General features: G+C 36.9%; 1 protein-coding gene across 8 annotated transcripts in view; it reads right to left on the minus strand.

Annotated features, from left to right (window-relative positions):
• The window catches only part of Slc16a7 (solute carrier family 16 member 7), a 170,965-nt gene that overhangs the window by 57,344 nt on the left and 95,677 nt on the right, over positions 1–17,944 (minus strand). For all 8 annotated transcript variants that reach the window (XM_008846151.3, XM_029569891.1, XM_029569890.1 and 5 more), the window contains one exon: positions 10,100–10,349. In XM_008846151.3, coding sequence (XP_008844373.1) covers positions 10,100–10,319 — 220 coding nt within the window. In that variant the 5' untranslated portion in view covers positions 10,320–10,349. The remainder of the gene's footprint in view (positions 1–10,099; positions 10,350–17,944) is intronic.

Consider the following 17,944-nt stretch of genomic DNA (forward strand, 5'->3'; position numbering starts at 1 on the left):
GGTTAGGAGGAGTTAGGAGGAGGAGTTGGGGATGCATATGATCAAAATATACTGTATGAAATTATCAAAGAATTAATAAAATATAATAAAGATGAAATCACTCATAGTTGTTATCTTCATCTTCTCTGAGCCTAACTGCACACCTACAAAGTTCACCCTGAAATCCTTACCATTAATATCAAGTATGAGAAGAAAGGACTTGTAAGGAGGTATAATAAGGCAAAATAAGGTCATAGAAAATATTAAGGTGGAACCTTAATCCCCTATGACAAGTGACTGCATAGAGTGAAGGAGAGACACGGGGATGTGTGCAGAGGAAAGGACACGGGGAGAAATAGAGGGAGAAGGTAATCACCTACAAGCCAAGAAGAGACCTTACCAGGAACCACTCTTACTACTACCTTGAATTTGGACTTCTTCCTTGCAGAACCATGAAGAAATAAGTTCCTGTGGTTTAGGCCACGTGTTATGTTGTAGGCTTTTCTGGAAGACCTAGTAGATCAACACAATCCTTCGATGCCTACTTTCTGGTACCCTTTTCCTGTGTCTGTGTGGACATGCATCATGAGGCCCAGTAGGTGTTATACCATCTACCACATCTTCCTTCAACTTATCACTTTACAGCATCTACATTAATCTATTTTGGATTACTAGAACTATTATCTACTCCACCTGGCCTTTGACACATATACTGTTTTCTCTGTCTCAAATACTTCTCTTCTCCTGACTAATGGTAGATACTCGTCCTTCAAGGTCAGCTCCAGAGATACTGCCTGATATTCAGTTATGAGGTATTTCCATCATTTGTGTGATGCTGACTGAGCTTCTTTACCCACTCACATCATAGCTATAATTGAATAAGGAAGATACTTTGAGAGCATAGCATCTGATGGCTCAGTGTGGCTTCCCTAGGGCTACACTGCTGTTTTCCATACCACAGATACACAATGGATTTGTGTAGAACAAATAAATGAACAGGCGATTTATATAAGACTGTCTCCCTGGTTATGGCCCTGGATTATTCAAGAACCCTTGTCTCTGATGACTCTGAACAGATACTTATACGATTGATGTGCAGGTCCAGCGGCTGCCATGACCTGGGGCTTGCCTTAGGACCAAATCTAAGCACAACATGCTTGTCATAAGCAATTCTAATATAAACTGAAGTGTCTCAAGGATGGCCATATAGATTAATCACTTAAAATCCTCTTTGGAATAGAGCAATTGCTCTGCCAAACTCACTAGTAAAGAAAAATATTTAAAGTGTATGACTTTGAATTCTCTGACATGATCCATCAAATAAAGTCAATCATAGCACTCAAAAAGATGAAATTTAATTTCTGCTTTTCAAGGCATGTTAAAAATGGTTAATTTGACATTTGTGAGACTGAGGCAGAAAGACTGTAGGTTTGAAGGCAGCCTGTGCTACACAGGGAGTTCAAACTGGACTGTGCTACAGAGAAAAAGTCAATTAGAGATGCAATGGGTTAAAGAAGAAAGCATTCAGTATGGGCACAGAGCAAGTAAGAGAAGATCAAGAGGATCACAAATCCAAGGTCAGGTGTGACCAAAACCACAGCCCAGACACCTCAGTGGCCATTAGTAGCCACATACCATACAGTCTGTACCCCAAGGGCCACTGGCTCTAAACCTTAATTCTATTTTTATGCCAAATAGATAATGAATTACCTATAACTTAGCACCATCCGCTTCTTTGAATAAGTAGTCTGTGAGTCAAAATTTTCCTTGCTAGACTAGATTAATGGGGCCCGAGTCAAATGTCTGCATCATAAGTTCAAGGAATTTTGAGAACATGAATGTGTGACTTTTCCTTAGGGAGGTAGGAAATGAAGAAACTGACAATTCCCTAAACATAAGGACGTTTCAAGTATTGCTAAAAGAAGGGCCAGTGTGGACTCCACTTCTCCAATAGTGGTAATCATTTATACACAGAAAGCCAAAGCAAGTAAGAATACACACACACACACGCACGCACACACACACACACACACACACGCACGCATAGAGACTTATTTTTAACTTTTTATTTATCTTTGGTTATCTTTAGTTCCAGACTTTATTGGCACAGCTTGTTCTACCTTTATGTGTCTTATCTGTGGCTTCACTGTTGAATGGATAATATCAAAAACAGCAGAATGGAGGCTGGGTGATAGGTCAGTGGGCGAAGCACTTGCCATGCAAGCCTAGTTACCTGAGTTCAGATTCCAGAACCCACTTAGAGCCAGACGTTGCAGGGCACTTCTCTGACTTATTTGTGATCCCAGCATGCCCTCATGAGAGAGACAGAAGGTGGAGACCAGAATGCCTTCGAATTTGTGAGCAACAAAGAAGATCGTCTCAAGCAGGGTAGGATATGAGACTGGCACCCGAGGTTGTCCTCTGACCTCTACATGCATGCCATGGCACAGACATACCTGTGTTCATACACACATGGAAACATACATATACACAAACACACATGCACAGAAGACAACACTAGTAATAAAGATGAGAAGAAGAGGAAGAAGAAAAACTAGAAAGCAGCAATAAAAACATTACAGTTACTGAGCTTCAAATTTGGTATTACTGACAGGGACCCTGGGCACGGTATTTGTTTTATACAGCAGCATATGAACACAAACTTCTGTGATTTTACAAGTAAAGAAACTAAGGTTCAAGGTCAGGTGCCTGCCTGTGCAGTCAAGTGGTGGACTGGCCAGATGGTTAGACAGGTAGACACTTGCCTTCAAACCTGATGTCCTGAGTTTGATCTCTTTGATCTCTGACTCCACACAGTAGAAGGAAAGAACAGGCTCTGGCAAGTTGTCCTTTAATCTCCACACAGCACAGTGGCAGGAGTGAATGTGTACGCACATACAACAATCGGTCAATCAATCAATCAATTAATCAATCAAACAATCAATCAATAGATATTTAAAATTTAACAAATAACCACCAAGTTGTAATGGCCTAAGTTCCACAGAGCTTTGGAGCTAATTTATTTTCATACTCTTCTGCCTCTCATGGATCAGTGAATCACTAATAAACCCTGTAAAATCCTAGGACAGACCAAATAAGTATTTTGTGTATGAAGTGAAATAAGATGTACTACAGTCCTCTGGGTGGTGATTAAATATGTAATGTCGTTAGGCAATAGAAGTTACCAATACAGTATATGCATTTTGGCATATACTGTCTATCTCACAAAGTACAGGCTACCTAAAAACAAAAACAAAGGCTGCCATGAGTGACATATGTTGTTATACTTAGAAAATAGTGTCTCTAAGAAGAGCTGAGTAGTGAAGGCAGATTCTCTCTTCAGAAGACTTTCTCCTCAGGGACCAGTATCACTCTTCTGTTAGGAAAGTGCTTCTTTCCTGTAGGTTCACATACAGAGCCCCCCTCCACCTGTCAATGTTTGTTCCCCACTCATCTGCCGCCTGCAGGACACATGAAAAACAGGCCTGACCCAAGCCGTATTCCAAAGAATTTGTCAGTGTAGAATACTGGTACAAGCAGTTAAATCTGAGCCAGAAATATGAGGCTGGGATGCTCAAAAACAACTTCCCAGAGGTGGGGAAAGACACCAATATAAATAAAGTTGCTTGGTCAGGAAAGGAAGAAGAGATGTCAGGAATGATTGGAGTAGACTTCCCGGAGCTGGCTGATGTGGAGACACCAGTATCTGCCTCTCTGATATGTGTATGTGAACCTTCGGCAGATCTTGTTGTGTTTGAATCAGATTTCTGTCATTTACAATCAAAACATGACCACACAAAATCGATTCTTTCTTATAAATTAGTAAGTGAAAATTACACTCCCTAAGGCACATATGTCAGAAAGGATTTCAATAAAGTTTCTTAAAATTTCTGCTGAAAATTGTATTTAATTTGCATTTCCCTGATAGCTAAGGATGCTAAATAGTGTTTTAAAGTATTTCTCCATCATTTGTATTTGTCTGCTTGTTCTGGGCTCAATTTTTGATTGGTTTATTTTTTCCTGGTGTTTAGATTTTTTTTTTAGTCCTTTGTATAGTCTAGATAATAACCTGTCAGATAGAGAGCTGGCAAAAATTTCTTCCCCTTCTGTAGGCTGCCTCTTCATTGGATGGTGGCGTCTGTTGCTGTGCAGAAGCTTTATGGTTTCATGAGGTTTCATCTGTCAATTTTTGGTCTTAATGCCTGAATGATGTTTTTTTTTTTTTCAGAAAATCTTGTGCCTATATGTTGAAGCATAGTCTCTAATTTCTACTCTTCCAGATTCAGGGTATCAGGTCTTACGTTGGGGTCATTGATTCACTTGGAGCTAAGTTTTAGCAGGGTGAGAGATAAGGATCTAGTTTCATTCTTCTGCGTGCAGCTATTCAGTTTGACCCAGCACCATTTGTTAAATGTGACAAAAAACAAAACCTAAAAAAACAAATGAAAAGTGCTGGAATGGATATGGGGGGAGAGGGACACTTATTTACTGCAGGTGGGAATACATACAGGTTCAGACATTGTGGAAATTAGTGCAGAGTTTACAAGAACCAAGAAATAAAACTATAGCATGGACCAGCTATAGACGTTCTGGGCAATTTAACTTCCCAAAGGACCCTACATCCTACTACAGAGATACCTGGTCATCCATGTTGATTGCTGCCTTATTCACAATAGTAAGAATATGAAAACAGCCCAGATGTCTGTCAACTGATGAGTGGGTAATGAAAATGTGCTACACATATACAATGTACTATTGTCCAACTATAAAAATACAATTAAGAAATTCACAGGCAACTAGATGGAGCTGGAAATAATCATTTTGAATGAAGTAAATGCAGACCCACAAAGACAAATACCCCATGCTCTTTCTCATATGTAGATGCTAGATTTGAAACACTGACTATTGAAATATTGAATGCTAAACTGGAGCAACCCACTGAAGTCAGGAAATTAGTAAGGGGCCATAGAAAGTGGAAATTTCAAGGGAAGAGGGATAGAATTCAGGTGATATGAAAGGGGAATAATGGAACAGGGAGTGTTAAACGGGTGGAGGATGGGAGGGCCTGATGGAGGAAGGCGAGGGAAAACTAACATTAAGACCTTTGACTATGCCACAGGAAAACCGTCTACTGCAGAAATTTCCTTAAATATATATATAATATATATATATATATATATGAAATTTTAATGGTGTTGTCCTATAATGGGGAGACAATGCTTCTCCCACACCATAGGCTACCAAATAAAAAGCCCAGTACTAATTGCGGGTTACCTCTTTATAAGCTGTTGGCTGTTGTGCTACCATAGACTCCCACATACAAATATTACAAGCGGTTGGCATTGTTCTTGGTTGTCCTCAAGAGCCTGATGATAAGACCTTTTTTGTTAAAGACACCACATATTTGAGTCATAGGACATGGAGAAATCAAACTGGTAAACTGGTAATTTGGATGCTTTACCCATACTGATGAGCTTTCATAGTGTCAAGAGATTCTGTTTAAGCTACTGGTAGAAAAAAGTACCCAACAATCCACCTAACTGTGAGCCTGCAAGCTATGATAGCAACTGGTCATGTTCCCTGTTGTATTGGTGGCACTAATGTTATCACAGTAACCAAAGACTTTCTAACTGGATTTAAAGCCTTCTCCACAATATGAAACTCATTTTTGATGCTTTTAACTGGACCAAAATCCTGTGACTGGCTAGGTTATAGGACCAATGGGAGAACCTAATATTACTATTTTGCTAAATTATTAAACTTCCTTCTATGATCTCCTTAATGAGTACCTATCTCATCCCTCATCAGACAAGCTTCTTTTTGCAGTGTATAGCATAAATAGACTGACAACTGGTCAATATGAACTTGTATTTTAAAAGTGTAGTGCCCAGCTCTATATAGAACATCTAAATCACATCCCCTCCTCTCAAGTTTCAGGGATCACCAAGGAAGTGGGCCAGAGTGACTGTAACAACACAGGTCATGGAAATCTGCATGAAACATTATTTGACAGAAATGTTTCATACACTAATTCACAGCAATTGTGATTGCATGCACAAGACCTTTCCAAAGTCAAGCCAGCCAAAATCCAGCATAGATAGGGGAAGAGATTCATGAAGTCCCATCCCCAGTCAAGAATCTACTAATCTACTGTCAATTGACAGATGCTGGGAAAGGGAGAGTCAGTTTTCTTTAGGGATGCAGTCCCTAAAGGCTACCCATGCTCCAGTAGATGGTCCTATACCCATGCACATAGGGGCAGCACTAAGTGGGTTCAGAGTTTAAAAAAAAAAAAAAAAAAGAAGAGCACAAGAAATTGGGAGAGAAAAATGGTGATAAGGAAGGAACTGTAAGGAAAAGACTGAGGGCTGGATTTGATCAAGACACATTATACACAAGTATGAAATTCTCAATAATTTTTTAAAATAAAAGAGAAATTATATGAAATCTAAATAAATCATTTATAGTAGATCATCAAATCTTTGAAAGAAAGACTCTTCGAGAACAGTTTCAAATACTTATGTATCTGCAATGTGTCTTTGACTACTGATTCTTTCATCCCTCGTCTTGGGAGGTTCAGAGACATGTCACTAAAATCCCCCAGCTATGAGACTCCATCTCTACTCTCACTTTTATGAAAGCTGGCTAGGACAACAGTCAGTAAGTTTTGTTTGTCACGTTTGATGTTGATGGGCACCTCCTCTCTAACAGAGACTGGACAAAGTATTCCATGTACAAACATCCCTATGATCCAATACAAGAATATCATAATCTGTTCTGGTTCTCATAAAACTTTGTATAAGTTATAGGACAAGCAAGTTTTCATGATTTGAATGATCAGTAGAGTTTAGGCTATTCTAACTATCCTCAAAACTTACTAAATATTGTTTAATCGCTCACTCAAAGTCTGTTATAGGACAAGGACTTTCTATACATGATTGTGTAAATGGAGGAAAGAAAATATATACCAGCTCAAACTGCCTTGTCCATGGGGTATCTGGCATTGACACACATCCTCAGTTATTTTTCACTGGCAAGAGCCAGTCATTTGTCCCCAACCCATGAGCAGGGAAGCTGAAAATTACACAGGAGCACATGGATGTGTAATGGGCACAACAGACTCTGACACATTGTACCACATTTCCTGGAAAACTTCAGCATTGTGTGTGCTCATGAATAAAAAAAAATCTAACATAGTATAAATGAAACGGGCACAAACTTGTCCAAATACACCTGCTAGAATTTCTGAGGTTCTTAAAGGTAAGAAGAAAGTCCTAAGAATCTAAAACACATGAGTAAAACTAGGTTTTTTTAAAATATGCTATGAGAGCATATTATATGATAATAATACCCTCCCCCAATCTGCAAAATATTTAAAGCACACAGCAGAGTAATATATAAATCTTATTTTAAATTTAAAAAGAACAGAAAAATCTTATGTCCACCAACCTGCTTTGCTAAAATCGTTTGCTTCTTAGCCTCCAGAAAGTCCTATAGTCTAAGTTTTATGGTCTCGTGCTTCTTTCCCTGGTGCACAGTGGCCCAGCACAAAACAATAAACCTTCTTTAACACATTTGACAGTCAATGCTCACATAAAGTTACCTGGGAGACAACACCAATGTGTTCACTAGGATAGCTAATTATTTTTGAAAGTAATCATATAGACTGACCACTCAAAATCTGTGTTTATTAGTCACACAGTTAACCACCCTTGGATCACCATTCAACAGAGTAAAGACAAGCACTGCCCTAAAAGGCGCTCTGTGTCATCACTGTCCATGAAATAAATCCCCACGTTCATTTAAACAACATATGAACTTCAAACCGTATCATGCTTTCTCTGTGTGCTTAGTGCTGTATTAATGGGATGGCCACTTTGCTTGACCTATATGCCAGAATTTTCTAGAAATGCCAAAAGACCATATGGATAGCCAGATGGGTTGTTGTAATTTAGTGCCATTATTCTAAGGATGAAATAAGGTATAAACATAATTTGCATTCTTTTCCACCCTCCCTGCATACGTTTCATTAGTTACATATTTAATTCAGACATCAGAAGGGAAGACAACACCTTGCTACCAGGGCCCAGATGCCAACTAATTACTACATGTGACTCCAGCCCTGACATCACAGGCCAGACCTCAGAACATGCTCGCCTTTCTCAGTGACCTCACCGCAGAGATTAATAGGTTGAGTGTGAAGCCCTAATGAGTGTGTCAGATCTTAGATGTTCTCGGGCTAATGTAATTAGCATTGTGTTGAACAGAATCTCAGCTACTTGGTGAAGACTCATTATGCTTCATATTAAACTATATGCCTTTTCACCTCATGGTCTTTAAATTTATTTACAGTCTTCAACCAAAAGAGATTCTATAGTGATCTTTCCTAAGGTAGGCAAAAATTTAAATATTTTTTTAATTAAAATATTTAGAGAAATCTTCTTCTCTTACTCTAAATATTTTAAGAGCTATTTTCCCAGCAATTACAATTAATCAAATTATCATTATACTGATGAATTTTAAGAACTTTCTTTTGGGAATTGGGGGTGTATTACAGGTGACAGAGTGCTTGCCTAGCATGCGTTCCTGTGTGTGATCCCCAGCACCACATAAACCAGGAGTATTGGCACACGCCTTAGTCCCCTTACTTGGAAGGTAGGGACAAGGAGGATCATCCAGGTCATCCTTACATCCTCAGTTACATAGTGAGACCCACATAGGAGACATGATACACTGTTTCAAAAAAAGAGGTCTCCTTTGTATATCTTCAAATTTATACCATATACATTTTAAAAGGAAAAGAAACATTTAAAAAAGTGAAATTATTTATGTAGGATAGATCTAATATAATATTTATTAAAATTTCATATAAAAATATGGGGTTTGAGAAAGTTAAAATCATATTGAATTAAAATCAATTATGCTATTCTTCATTCTAATACCCTTTTTGAGCCAGCCAGGTACTGAAGTTTGCCACATTTGTGACAAATTATTGCTGTTGATTTTGTGTCTCACTTACTAGGAATTACATTATGTGTACTAGTAAAATAAGAAATGATGTTAGATAATTTATGTGATACCTTTAATTCTTAAGTTCTGAGTTAGTAACTGTCCCTTGAAGTTAAATATGCACTTGAAAGTGAAAATTCTAAAATATATCATTTTATGTAATGATTTTTAATTAATCTATCACTGTCTTTTTTGATGTTGAGACTGATTTAAAGACAATAGGTCACATAATAATTAGAAATTTCCATTTTTTTAAACATCTGAAGTAAGATGGTTTGGTGTACTCCTTCTCTCTTGTGATTTCTGCCCTGATTTGAACATAGGGTGTAACAGATAGAAGCAGTCACTTAAATAAAAATATGCCATTATTTTACAAGTCCTATAGCAGTAAAGAATTATTCCACTTACACAAACTTGGATGTCTAGAAATTATATGGAAAACACTCCATTTGGGCAGTGTGAACAGAAATACTTTCTAGGTTTATACATTTCCATAAACATAGGTTCCCTTTGCACAGAGCTATTGGGGTTTGGTAGTTGCTGGGCAAGGAAGAGTCAGTTTTCTTAAATGGTGTGACCTCTGGTAAGCGGACCACACTCCAGGGCTGGTTCCACACCCAAGAGTATTTTGGCACCATAAATTGGATTCCATAGATAAAAAATACCAAGTTGGGTGGTTAGAGGGTAGGGAGATGGGGGTGCATCTAGGACCTGGGGGAAGTGGATATCATGATAATACAATTCCATGAGATTCTGAAAGAATTAATAAAAATTATTTGAAAAAAGAAAGCACTTCTGTCAACCACAGCTATGGGGAGAAACAATTCCAACATGACAGTGTAGCTTATATTCCAAACTGAATGGAAACAATTCAGTTGGAGTTTTGGTAATCTGGTACATCTTGATCATACAAGTAATTCTTCATCCCAACAAATATCAAAATGATCAATAAGTGAAATCACTAAAAATTATTAAAAGCAGATCTAATTTGATTGACTTTTACCGGATTACAGTGTAAGGGCTCTATGAGACTGACACGCACCATGCAGAGCATGTGACATGCGGGAACCGTGTTCTTAACCTGGAGACCCATTTATTCCAAAATACTTACCTCCTGCATACATCACAGCCAGCATGATGGATGAGATCCATGCTATTTCGCTGTAGGTAGTGTTGAAAATTTGCTGAATGTCTTTGAAGAACACTGTGATGGCTTTGGGGAAAGCATATGAAAATCCAATAGAGATAAAAGATGCTCCAACAACTACCCAACCCCACCCTCCATCAGGAGGAATTGGGTTCGGGGGCGGAGCACTAGGTGATGGTGGCATTTCTGTTCTTCTACTGGAAATTCAAGTAACCTATAAAAAAGAAGTAACAGTTCATATTGTATTTTTGTTTTGATATCATTCTTGATAGTTACTAGTCCCAGTTTGCTTCTTGGTGTTGGGATAAAACACTAACCCAAAACAACATTTCAGAAGAAAGGACTTATTTCATCTTACACTTTAGTCTATTTGGGAGGGAATCTAAGGCAGGAACCTGAAGCCTGGAGCTGAGGCAGAGGACTGGAGGAATGCTCCAAGCTGGCTTGCTCCCTCTGGCTTGTTCAACCATCTTTCTTACATAGCTCAGGTCCACCTGCCTGGCAATGGCACCACTCACAGTGGACAATAAAGAAAGTGCCCCACAGACACAGCCACAAGCCAATCTAATAGAGAGAATACCTCAGTTTAGACTCCCTCTTCCCAAGTATGTCTAGGTTTTTGTCAAGTTGACAAAAACTAAATATGACAGGTACTGCTAAGTAGTATTCTCACTGTAATGACAATATGATTTTATCAAGAGTCCATACTATTTTTCCAAGAAAATCTACACAAAAAGATGTGAGACATATAGCTTTGACTTATGTGAGATAAAAATTGCTTTACTATATGCAAACAAAATTACTGAAAGTGAAGGCAAGAATTTGGATTCAGCTGAAGTCCAATGAAAAAATCAAAGCTATTCCAATCTTCTAAGCATAAAGAAAATGGAACCCCCACCTGGAAAGGGAGAATACTTTTTTTGTATGTGTGTGTTTGTATGCATGTGTGTGTGCGTGTGTTAGCCAAAGGTTTACATGTGGTATCTTCCTCAATTGGTCTCCACTTTACTTTTTAAGACAGAGTCACATAATCAGTAGCTTATGATTTGGTTAGGATGGCTGGACAACAAGCCGTGAGGATTCTCCTTACTCTGCTTCCCCAGTACTGGGATTACAACCACAACTTTTTTTACATGAAACTGAAGTTCAGGGGACTGAACTCACAACCACAACTTTTTTTACGTGAAACTGAGTTCAGGGGACTGAACTCACATCCTCATGCTTGTGTGGCAAACACTTTAACAACAAAGTTATCACTCCAGTCTGAGAATAGTTTCTTAATTCAAAATGTTGTTCTTAAAAAAATTGGTGCTACCTACCATTTTTTGAATGAGATATGTGGTTTTATTTCAGTGGAATCCTGTCAGTCATAAGGATAATATGTTTGTTACCAATGGGTTGAATAAAAGGTTCTTTTTCTTTTTAATGTACCTAGAAATATGTAAACACTCTCTTATGGAAAATAATATATAATATAAATTTGAATTTACAGGAATTAAAAGAACTTGCTTCCTTATCAGTTTGGAAGGTGGAGGTGTAGTGTGGAGCTGTGTCCTCACCTCCTGGTTATGTGGAGTTGCCAGTATTTCTCAGCTCCTTTCTGGTACTCTCCATTTTCAGAATTTTTTCCATTAAAGTGCAAAAAGTAAAGAAGGCCACATTCTCCTGACAGGATCATGTTTGAAATGTATCAGCAGAGCTAGTTTTGCCAAATACTTTCCAAAAACTACTTAAGACCAAGTTCATTGCCTCTTGCTACCCTGTGAATGTGTAGATAGCTCATCAGTTCAGGAAATTCTCCTTGAGAGCAAATGAACTATATATTTTCCTGAACAGCTGTCACCATTGTCTAACTCCTAAATTATAGGACTAATTGAAGAACATGACGAATTTCTATTGTAAAATAGTCTAAATGACTCAGTGTTATGACTTATCATAAACCCTTCATTCTACTGTCAACTTTGAGAGTTTAAATGTTATCTCCAGCTTTTGCTTTGATTAGGTTTCATATTTCTGTCAATCATCATTGGCATATTTGTATATATCCTTTTGATAGTTATGATCAGTATAATCATAATCTTTCACTGAACATATTAACTTCATTTTTAAAAGTTCTTTGTTTTTGCTTCATGTGTATGAATGTTTTGCATGAATATATGTAAGTACACTCACATTGTGCAAAGCCCATGGACGCAAGATGAGGGCAAGAGATTCCTTGGAACTGGATTTATGGCATGTTAGCTGCCATGTTGGTGCTAGGAACCTAACCTGGGTCCTCTGAAAAAGTAACCAGTGCTCTTAACCATTAAGCCCTCTCTTCAGCCCATAACTTCATGTTTAATTAAAGCCATAAATATAATTTTTTTCAGAATGCCACTCACCTGATTTTTGGAATATTTTATTTTTATTTTATGTATATGAGTGCATTGCCTGCATGCATATAAGTATACCCATATCATGCAATGCCCCTGGAGGTCAGAAGAGGGTATCAAATCCCCCCAGAATTGGAGTTACAGACAGTTGGCTGCCATGTGGATGCTGGGAATTGACCCTGGGTTCTCTGAAATTGCAGTCACTGCTCTTAATTGCTGAGCCATTATCTCTCCAGTCACCTGATTTTTAAATAGAAAATGTGTGTATTTAAGGTATAAAGCATGAGGTTTTGATGGGCCTATTCAGAATGCAATAACTGCCTTCAGTTTAAACCACATATTCTTATCCTCACATAGTTACCATTTGTTTTCCTTTTGTGGTGAGACCATCTAAAGTCTTAGCAAGTTTACAAACACAGTATTATAAGCTATAATCACCAGGAGGTACACTAGGCCATCGACTCTACAATTGTACATAGCCCCAGTTCTGTACCCTCTGAACAGCACCACTACATTTTAAACACCTACTCTTCAGACATCCTAAGTTAATAAAACATCTTTCTCTTTGCGTCAACAGATTCAGCTTTTTTGCATTCAACAAACAGAGAGCTCCTGCAGTGTCTTTCATTTTGGGTCTGGGGTATTTCTTTTAGTATAAGGTCCTCTGAGCTCTCACATACTGTTACAATTGTGAACATTATACTTCTGAATGAGATCAATGGAAATAGTATTTAAATAACTTTAAAAAGATGTGAGATAAGAGTCTACAGGTTATTCTTATAAAGGAGCAATAATGACTATTTTAGGGTTTCCTGGCCACGTGGTCTGTTTTGAGTGGTTACTCCACTCTAATATGAGAAACAAATTGGTCATTGATGAGCTAAAAGATAAATGGGCAGGGCTCTTCCAATAAAGCTCTCTTTATAAACTAGTTTGATGACAGCAGTTTGATGAGGCTTATAATAGACATTAGAAAACCAAAAAGAGAAACACACACACACAACCACAATTCTAACAATTATAATTGTACAAATTTTTAATTACTGTCCTATACTAATACATCTGATCAATTTTAATGATACTGTAATCTCATGACTCTCAGGGATACACTTTATTTTATGATTTTATTAGTTATTTGTGTTACTATTTTTCATTATGCCTACACAAGTTTTAAATAATATGCAAAAATACAAATGTATAAATCACAATTAAAATTCATGAATTTCATCTTTCATTTAAGACCATGGTTAATGGGAAAATTGTTCTCTTTCGTATTATATTATGGCTTTTCTTTTTTTATCTATTTTGCATGCATTGGTCATCTCATGTTATTGACACAAATGCATCATATTCAAAATAACATATAAAACAATTATTGGTATAAAAAATGATTAAAGAGATCTCAGAAAATGTTGAGTCTTTTATGCTAAATATTTATTATCTCCAATAAGCACTTATTTAATCAGTTTGGTTTCCACACAATTCCTTGGATACTCCATTTTTAAAATGAGACGTATCATAAATATTAAGAAATTTGACCTAAGAATAATGTCAGCAACCAGATTTCATTAATCAATGCTGATTTTCAAAGTACTATAAATAGAACTAGAAATAAAGCTATTTGGGTGATGTACTCAGGGAGAAAAATAAGCCCCCTCCCCAAATTAGGCATTTTTACTACATTTTCTCTGTGTATTTAAATATCCTTAAGGATTAAAATATTCAGTATACTTGATTTTCAAAACACTAATAGCCTGAAATTTTCTTTCCAGAGGAATGTTGATGGTTTGATCTTAAATGTCTCCAAGACTGAGGGTTGAATTGTTTGGTCACTAGCTTTTGGTGCTTTGGGGAATTGGTTGGAAATCTAATGGAAGGAAGCTAGGTTCCTGTAGTGGTTTTGTTATTATTTTGTTGTTTGGTTTGGCTTAGGATTTGTTGTTGCTGTTCTTGTTGTTGCTGGTTTTTGAGGCAGAGTTTCTTGGTGGCCCCAGCTGGCCTGGAACTTGCTATGTAGAACAGACTAACATTGATCTCACAGAGATCTGCCTGCCTCTACCTCGAGAGTGCTGGGAACACCGAGCCCAGCTCCTGTGGTATGTTTTGAAGAGAACACTTGGTCTCTGACCTGTTTTCTCTCCTTTCTTCCTGTCCTCATGAGTGTATAGCTTTGCTCCACTATGTGCTTTACTTCCCCAAAGTGCTCTTCCTCATTGCCTTCCCAAAGAGAAAAAAGCCATTGATGATGGACTGAAACTTCTGAAACTGATTCAACATAAATCTTTCCTCGTTTAAAGCTGACCCTATCAGGTATTTGGAACAGCACTGGGAGACACAGTTATGTTAGAAGTTGCTGTTGGCAGTTTCCCCTGAACATTCCTTTGAGGGATAGTGAGGCTGATGAGACTTAAATTGTTTTTAATAAAAAAAAAAAAAATGTAAACTTGTAAAGTTCGGCACGGCCTCTCCCCAATGTTATAGAAGCTGTAAAGCAGTGTTGTGGAGAGGAGAGATCATCAGATCTGTGGAGCCGCCTGAAAGTTTGCAGAGAGCTCCAGAGATGCAGCTCACATAAGTTGTCACCATGATATTGGGGTTGGCTATCTGACAACAGGGCTGCTTTTAAGTCATTGCTACTCCTTTAAGTAGCTCCTTTTGCATACTGGTGTTATGTTACTTGGGTCTGTTCTGGGTTCCCTTTCTGAGGTCAGTAGTTTGTGTGTGTGTGTGTGTGTGTGTGTGTGTGTGTGTGTGTGTGTGTGTGTGTTTTACATGGGTGCATATGCAAACAGAAAAGAGAGAGAGAGAGAGAGCTCTGTAGTGGTTTGTATGAGAATGTCCCCCATAATCTCCAAGTATTTGGACACTTTGTTCCTAGTGATGGCAAAGTTTTGCAAGATTTTAGGAGGTGTGCCTTGCTGGAGAAAGTGTCCCACTAGGGGACAAGCTTCAAGAGTTCTTAAGCCTTGCCAGATTTACAGTCTCTGTGCTTCCTGTTTCCAGATGTGAATGTTGCACTTCCTATTCTGGCCACCTTCTACCACAATGTCTCCCTACCATGATGGACTCTAATGCCTCTAGAACCTGGAAAAGCTCAAATAACCTCTTCGTTCTATAAGTTGCCATGGCTATGGTATCTCATCACAACAGCAGAAAAGTAACTAATAAAACATCATCCCAGGAAAAATCTCTCACATGACAGAAGCTTACTAAAATGTCAAAGAAAACAGCAAGGCCAAGAGAGAAAGTTTTAACCATTAAAAAAAAAAAAATGTATGTAAGATTGATCTTGGTCTTCAGTGTAAAATAGTTCCATTGAGTAAATATTCTATACAATTGCTAGAAACAACTGTGAATAACATATTCTCAAGAATTATTTTAAAAAGGTTTGTATATTTACAGTATATTAACAGCCTGCTTTTAAATCTTTTTTGTTGTAAACATTACAAATTCTTTATCTGCCTCTCCTATTTAAGGTTTTATTCAGTTTTAAAATAAGATTATTTCTGTATGATAATCAATGTACAATATATGAACACTGGCTATGCTATCTTTAAAAAGGTATAATATGTAAAGAAGAAAAAAAGGAGGAAACATGGATTATAACTACTGTTTAAGTAAGTGGAATATATTAAGTGGCCTCAAGAGTTATCTTAAGAATCTGAGCTGTTTGTTACTAAATTGTATTCTAAATTGCAAAGCTACTGATTTTCTTCTTATTTGAAAATAAACAAAAGAAAACCTACAGAAATATTGAAGAACTAAAAACAAGGATTTATGTGGTAAAGAACATTTAATGTATATTCAGGCTGTAATAACAGTTGTGAGAACTAAAAGACCTCGATCTGCAATTTTCCAGCTTGCACAAAGGACACTCAACTGTCTTTCATTAGTAATTCATGAGTTGAAATTATTGCAGTCTTTATCAAGTCAGCTAATATAAACATTTAGAAATAAAGCTAGGGGATTTATTTCCCAGTCACTTAAAAATCATAAAGAACATTTCTAAACAATCTTCAGTTCATATTGTTAAATAATATCAATATGAATATTTAATTAACAAATATGCAAATCACACTACAAATATAATTGAAATCTATTAATGATATAAGCAGAAGCTGTAGTTTCTATTTAACATACAATAAACTCAATTCACAGGAAAGTAAAGAGTGGTCCATGTAGATTTGCAATGAATACTGCTCAATTGTAGCATAAGTCATATAAATTTATATCTTCTCACTATTTAAATATGCACCATCATTTTTATAATATTTTATTTTCATTTTATGTGTACAGGTATGTTGCCTGCATGTAAGTGAGTGTACCCATGTCGTGCAATGCCACGGAGGTCAGAGGAGGGCTTTGGATTCCCCTGGAACTGGAGTTAAGGATGGTTCGTAGCCACCATCCGAGTGCTGGGAATCGAACCTGGGTCCTCTGCAAGAGCAGTCAGTGCTCTTAACTGCTGAGCTACCCCTCCAACCCCTAAATATGCTGCATCTTATAAAAACATATTCTAATATCAAAGTTATTTCAAGTGTCAGAAACTTTTAAGCAATATAGTTAGCATGCTCATACAAAAATGGTGACAAGGAAATATAATTGCATATATAAAGTACATTTATTATCAATATATAATTATGTATCTACATATAACTTTACAGATACAAATGTTTTTGCTTTCATCATATTCCATTTTCCAAAATTCTGCTTTAATATGGAATTGTATTTTTAAAACTCAGATTTTTGTAATGGCTTCATCTTGTGACTTGAAAATTAACCATAAGGACTTTGAAACTTGTCTAATATCTCAATCATTTAATAGCTAACATTTAGTAAATTAATGAAACTATGTTCTCTCATCTGTAAACCATGGATGATAACTGCATTTACTTCACAATAAAGGAGGACTGGCAAGAATGCATATAGAGTAGCCGCCTGCTCAGAATACTCTGAACTAATATCTATCATTACTTCGACCTTACTTCAAATGGTAACTAAGCTGTGCCCCATTAAATTGCTAAAATGGGATTTTAAAAAATGAAGGGAAAAAGCATTTATGTTTTGAATTTCTATCAAATTTCATGTGCTCAATTGCATTTAATATACTAACTAGAAGTTTTAAAAGTCAAATCTTAAAATGAAAATTCTATGAAAATATTCCCCTCACAAGAGTAGCACACAATTAGTGTCCTGAACACAGTAAAGTGTTCAATACCATGGATAAATGTGAAGTCATCAGTCTCTACAAATCCTCAATAATCTTGCGGTCTGCAGAAAATAGCACTAATGATTTTTAATCTGATAGCTTCTATGTGTCCCTTCATTGTTATATCATCTTTAATGCACCAAAAGCATCCTAATTTGAATAATATGTCTTTAATTTCATTTTATTTATGTTTTTATAATACATAGTATATGTGTAGATATATGTATC

The sequence above is a fragment of the Nannospalax galili genome, unplaced genomic scaffold (genome assembly GCF_000622305.1).
Source record: "Nannospalax galili isolate Female #2095 unplaced genomic scaffold, S.galili_v1.0 scaffold202, whole genome shotgun sequence".
Classification (NCBI taxonomy): domain Eukaryota; kingdom Metazoa; phylum Chordata; class Mammalia; order Rodentia; family Spalacidae; genus Nannospalax; species Nannospalax galili.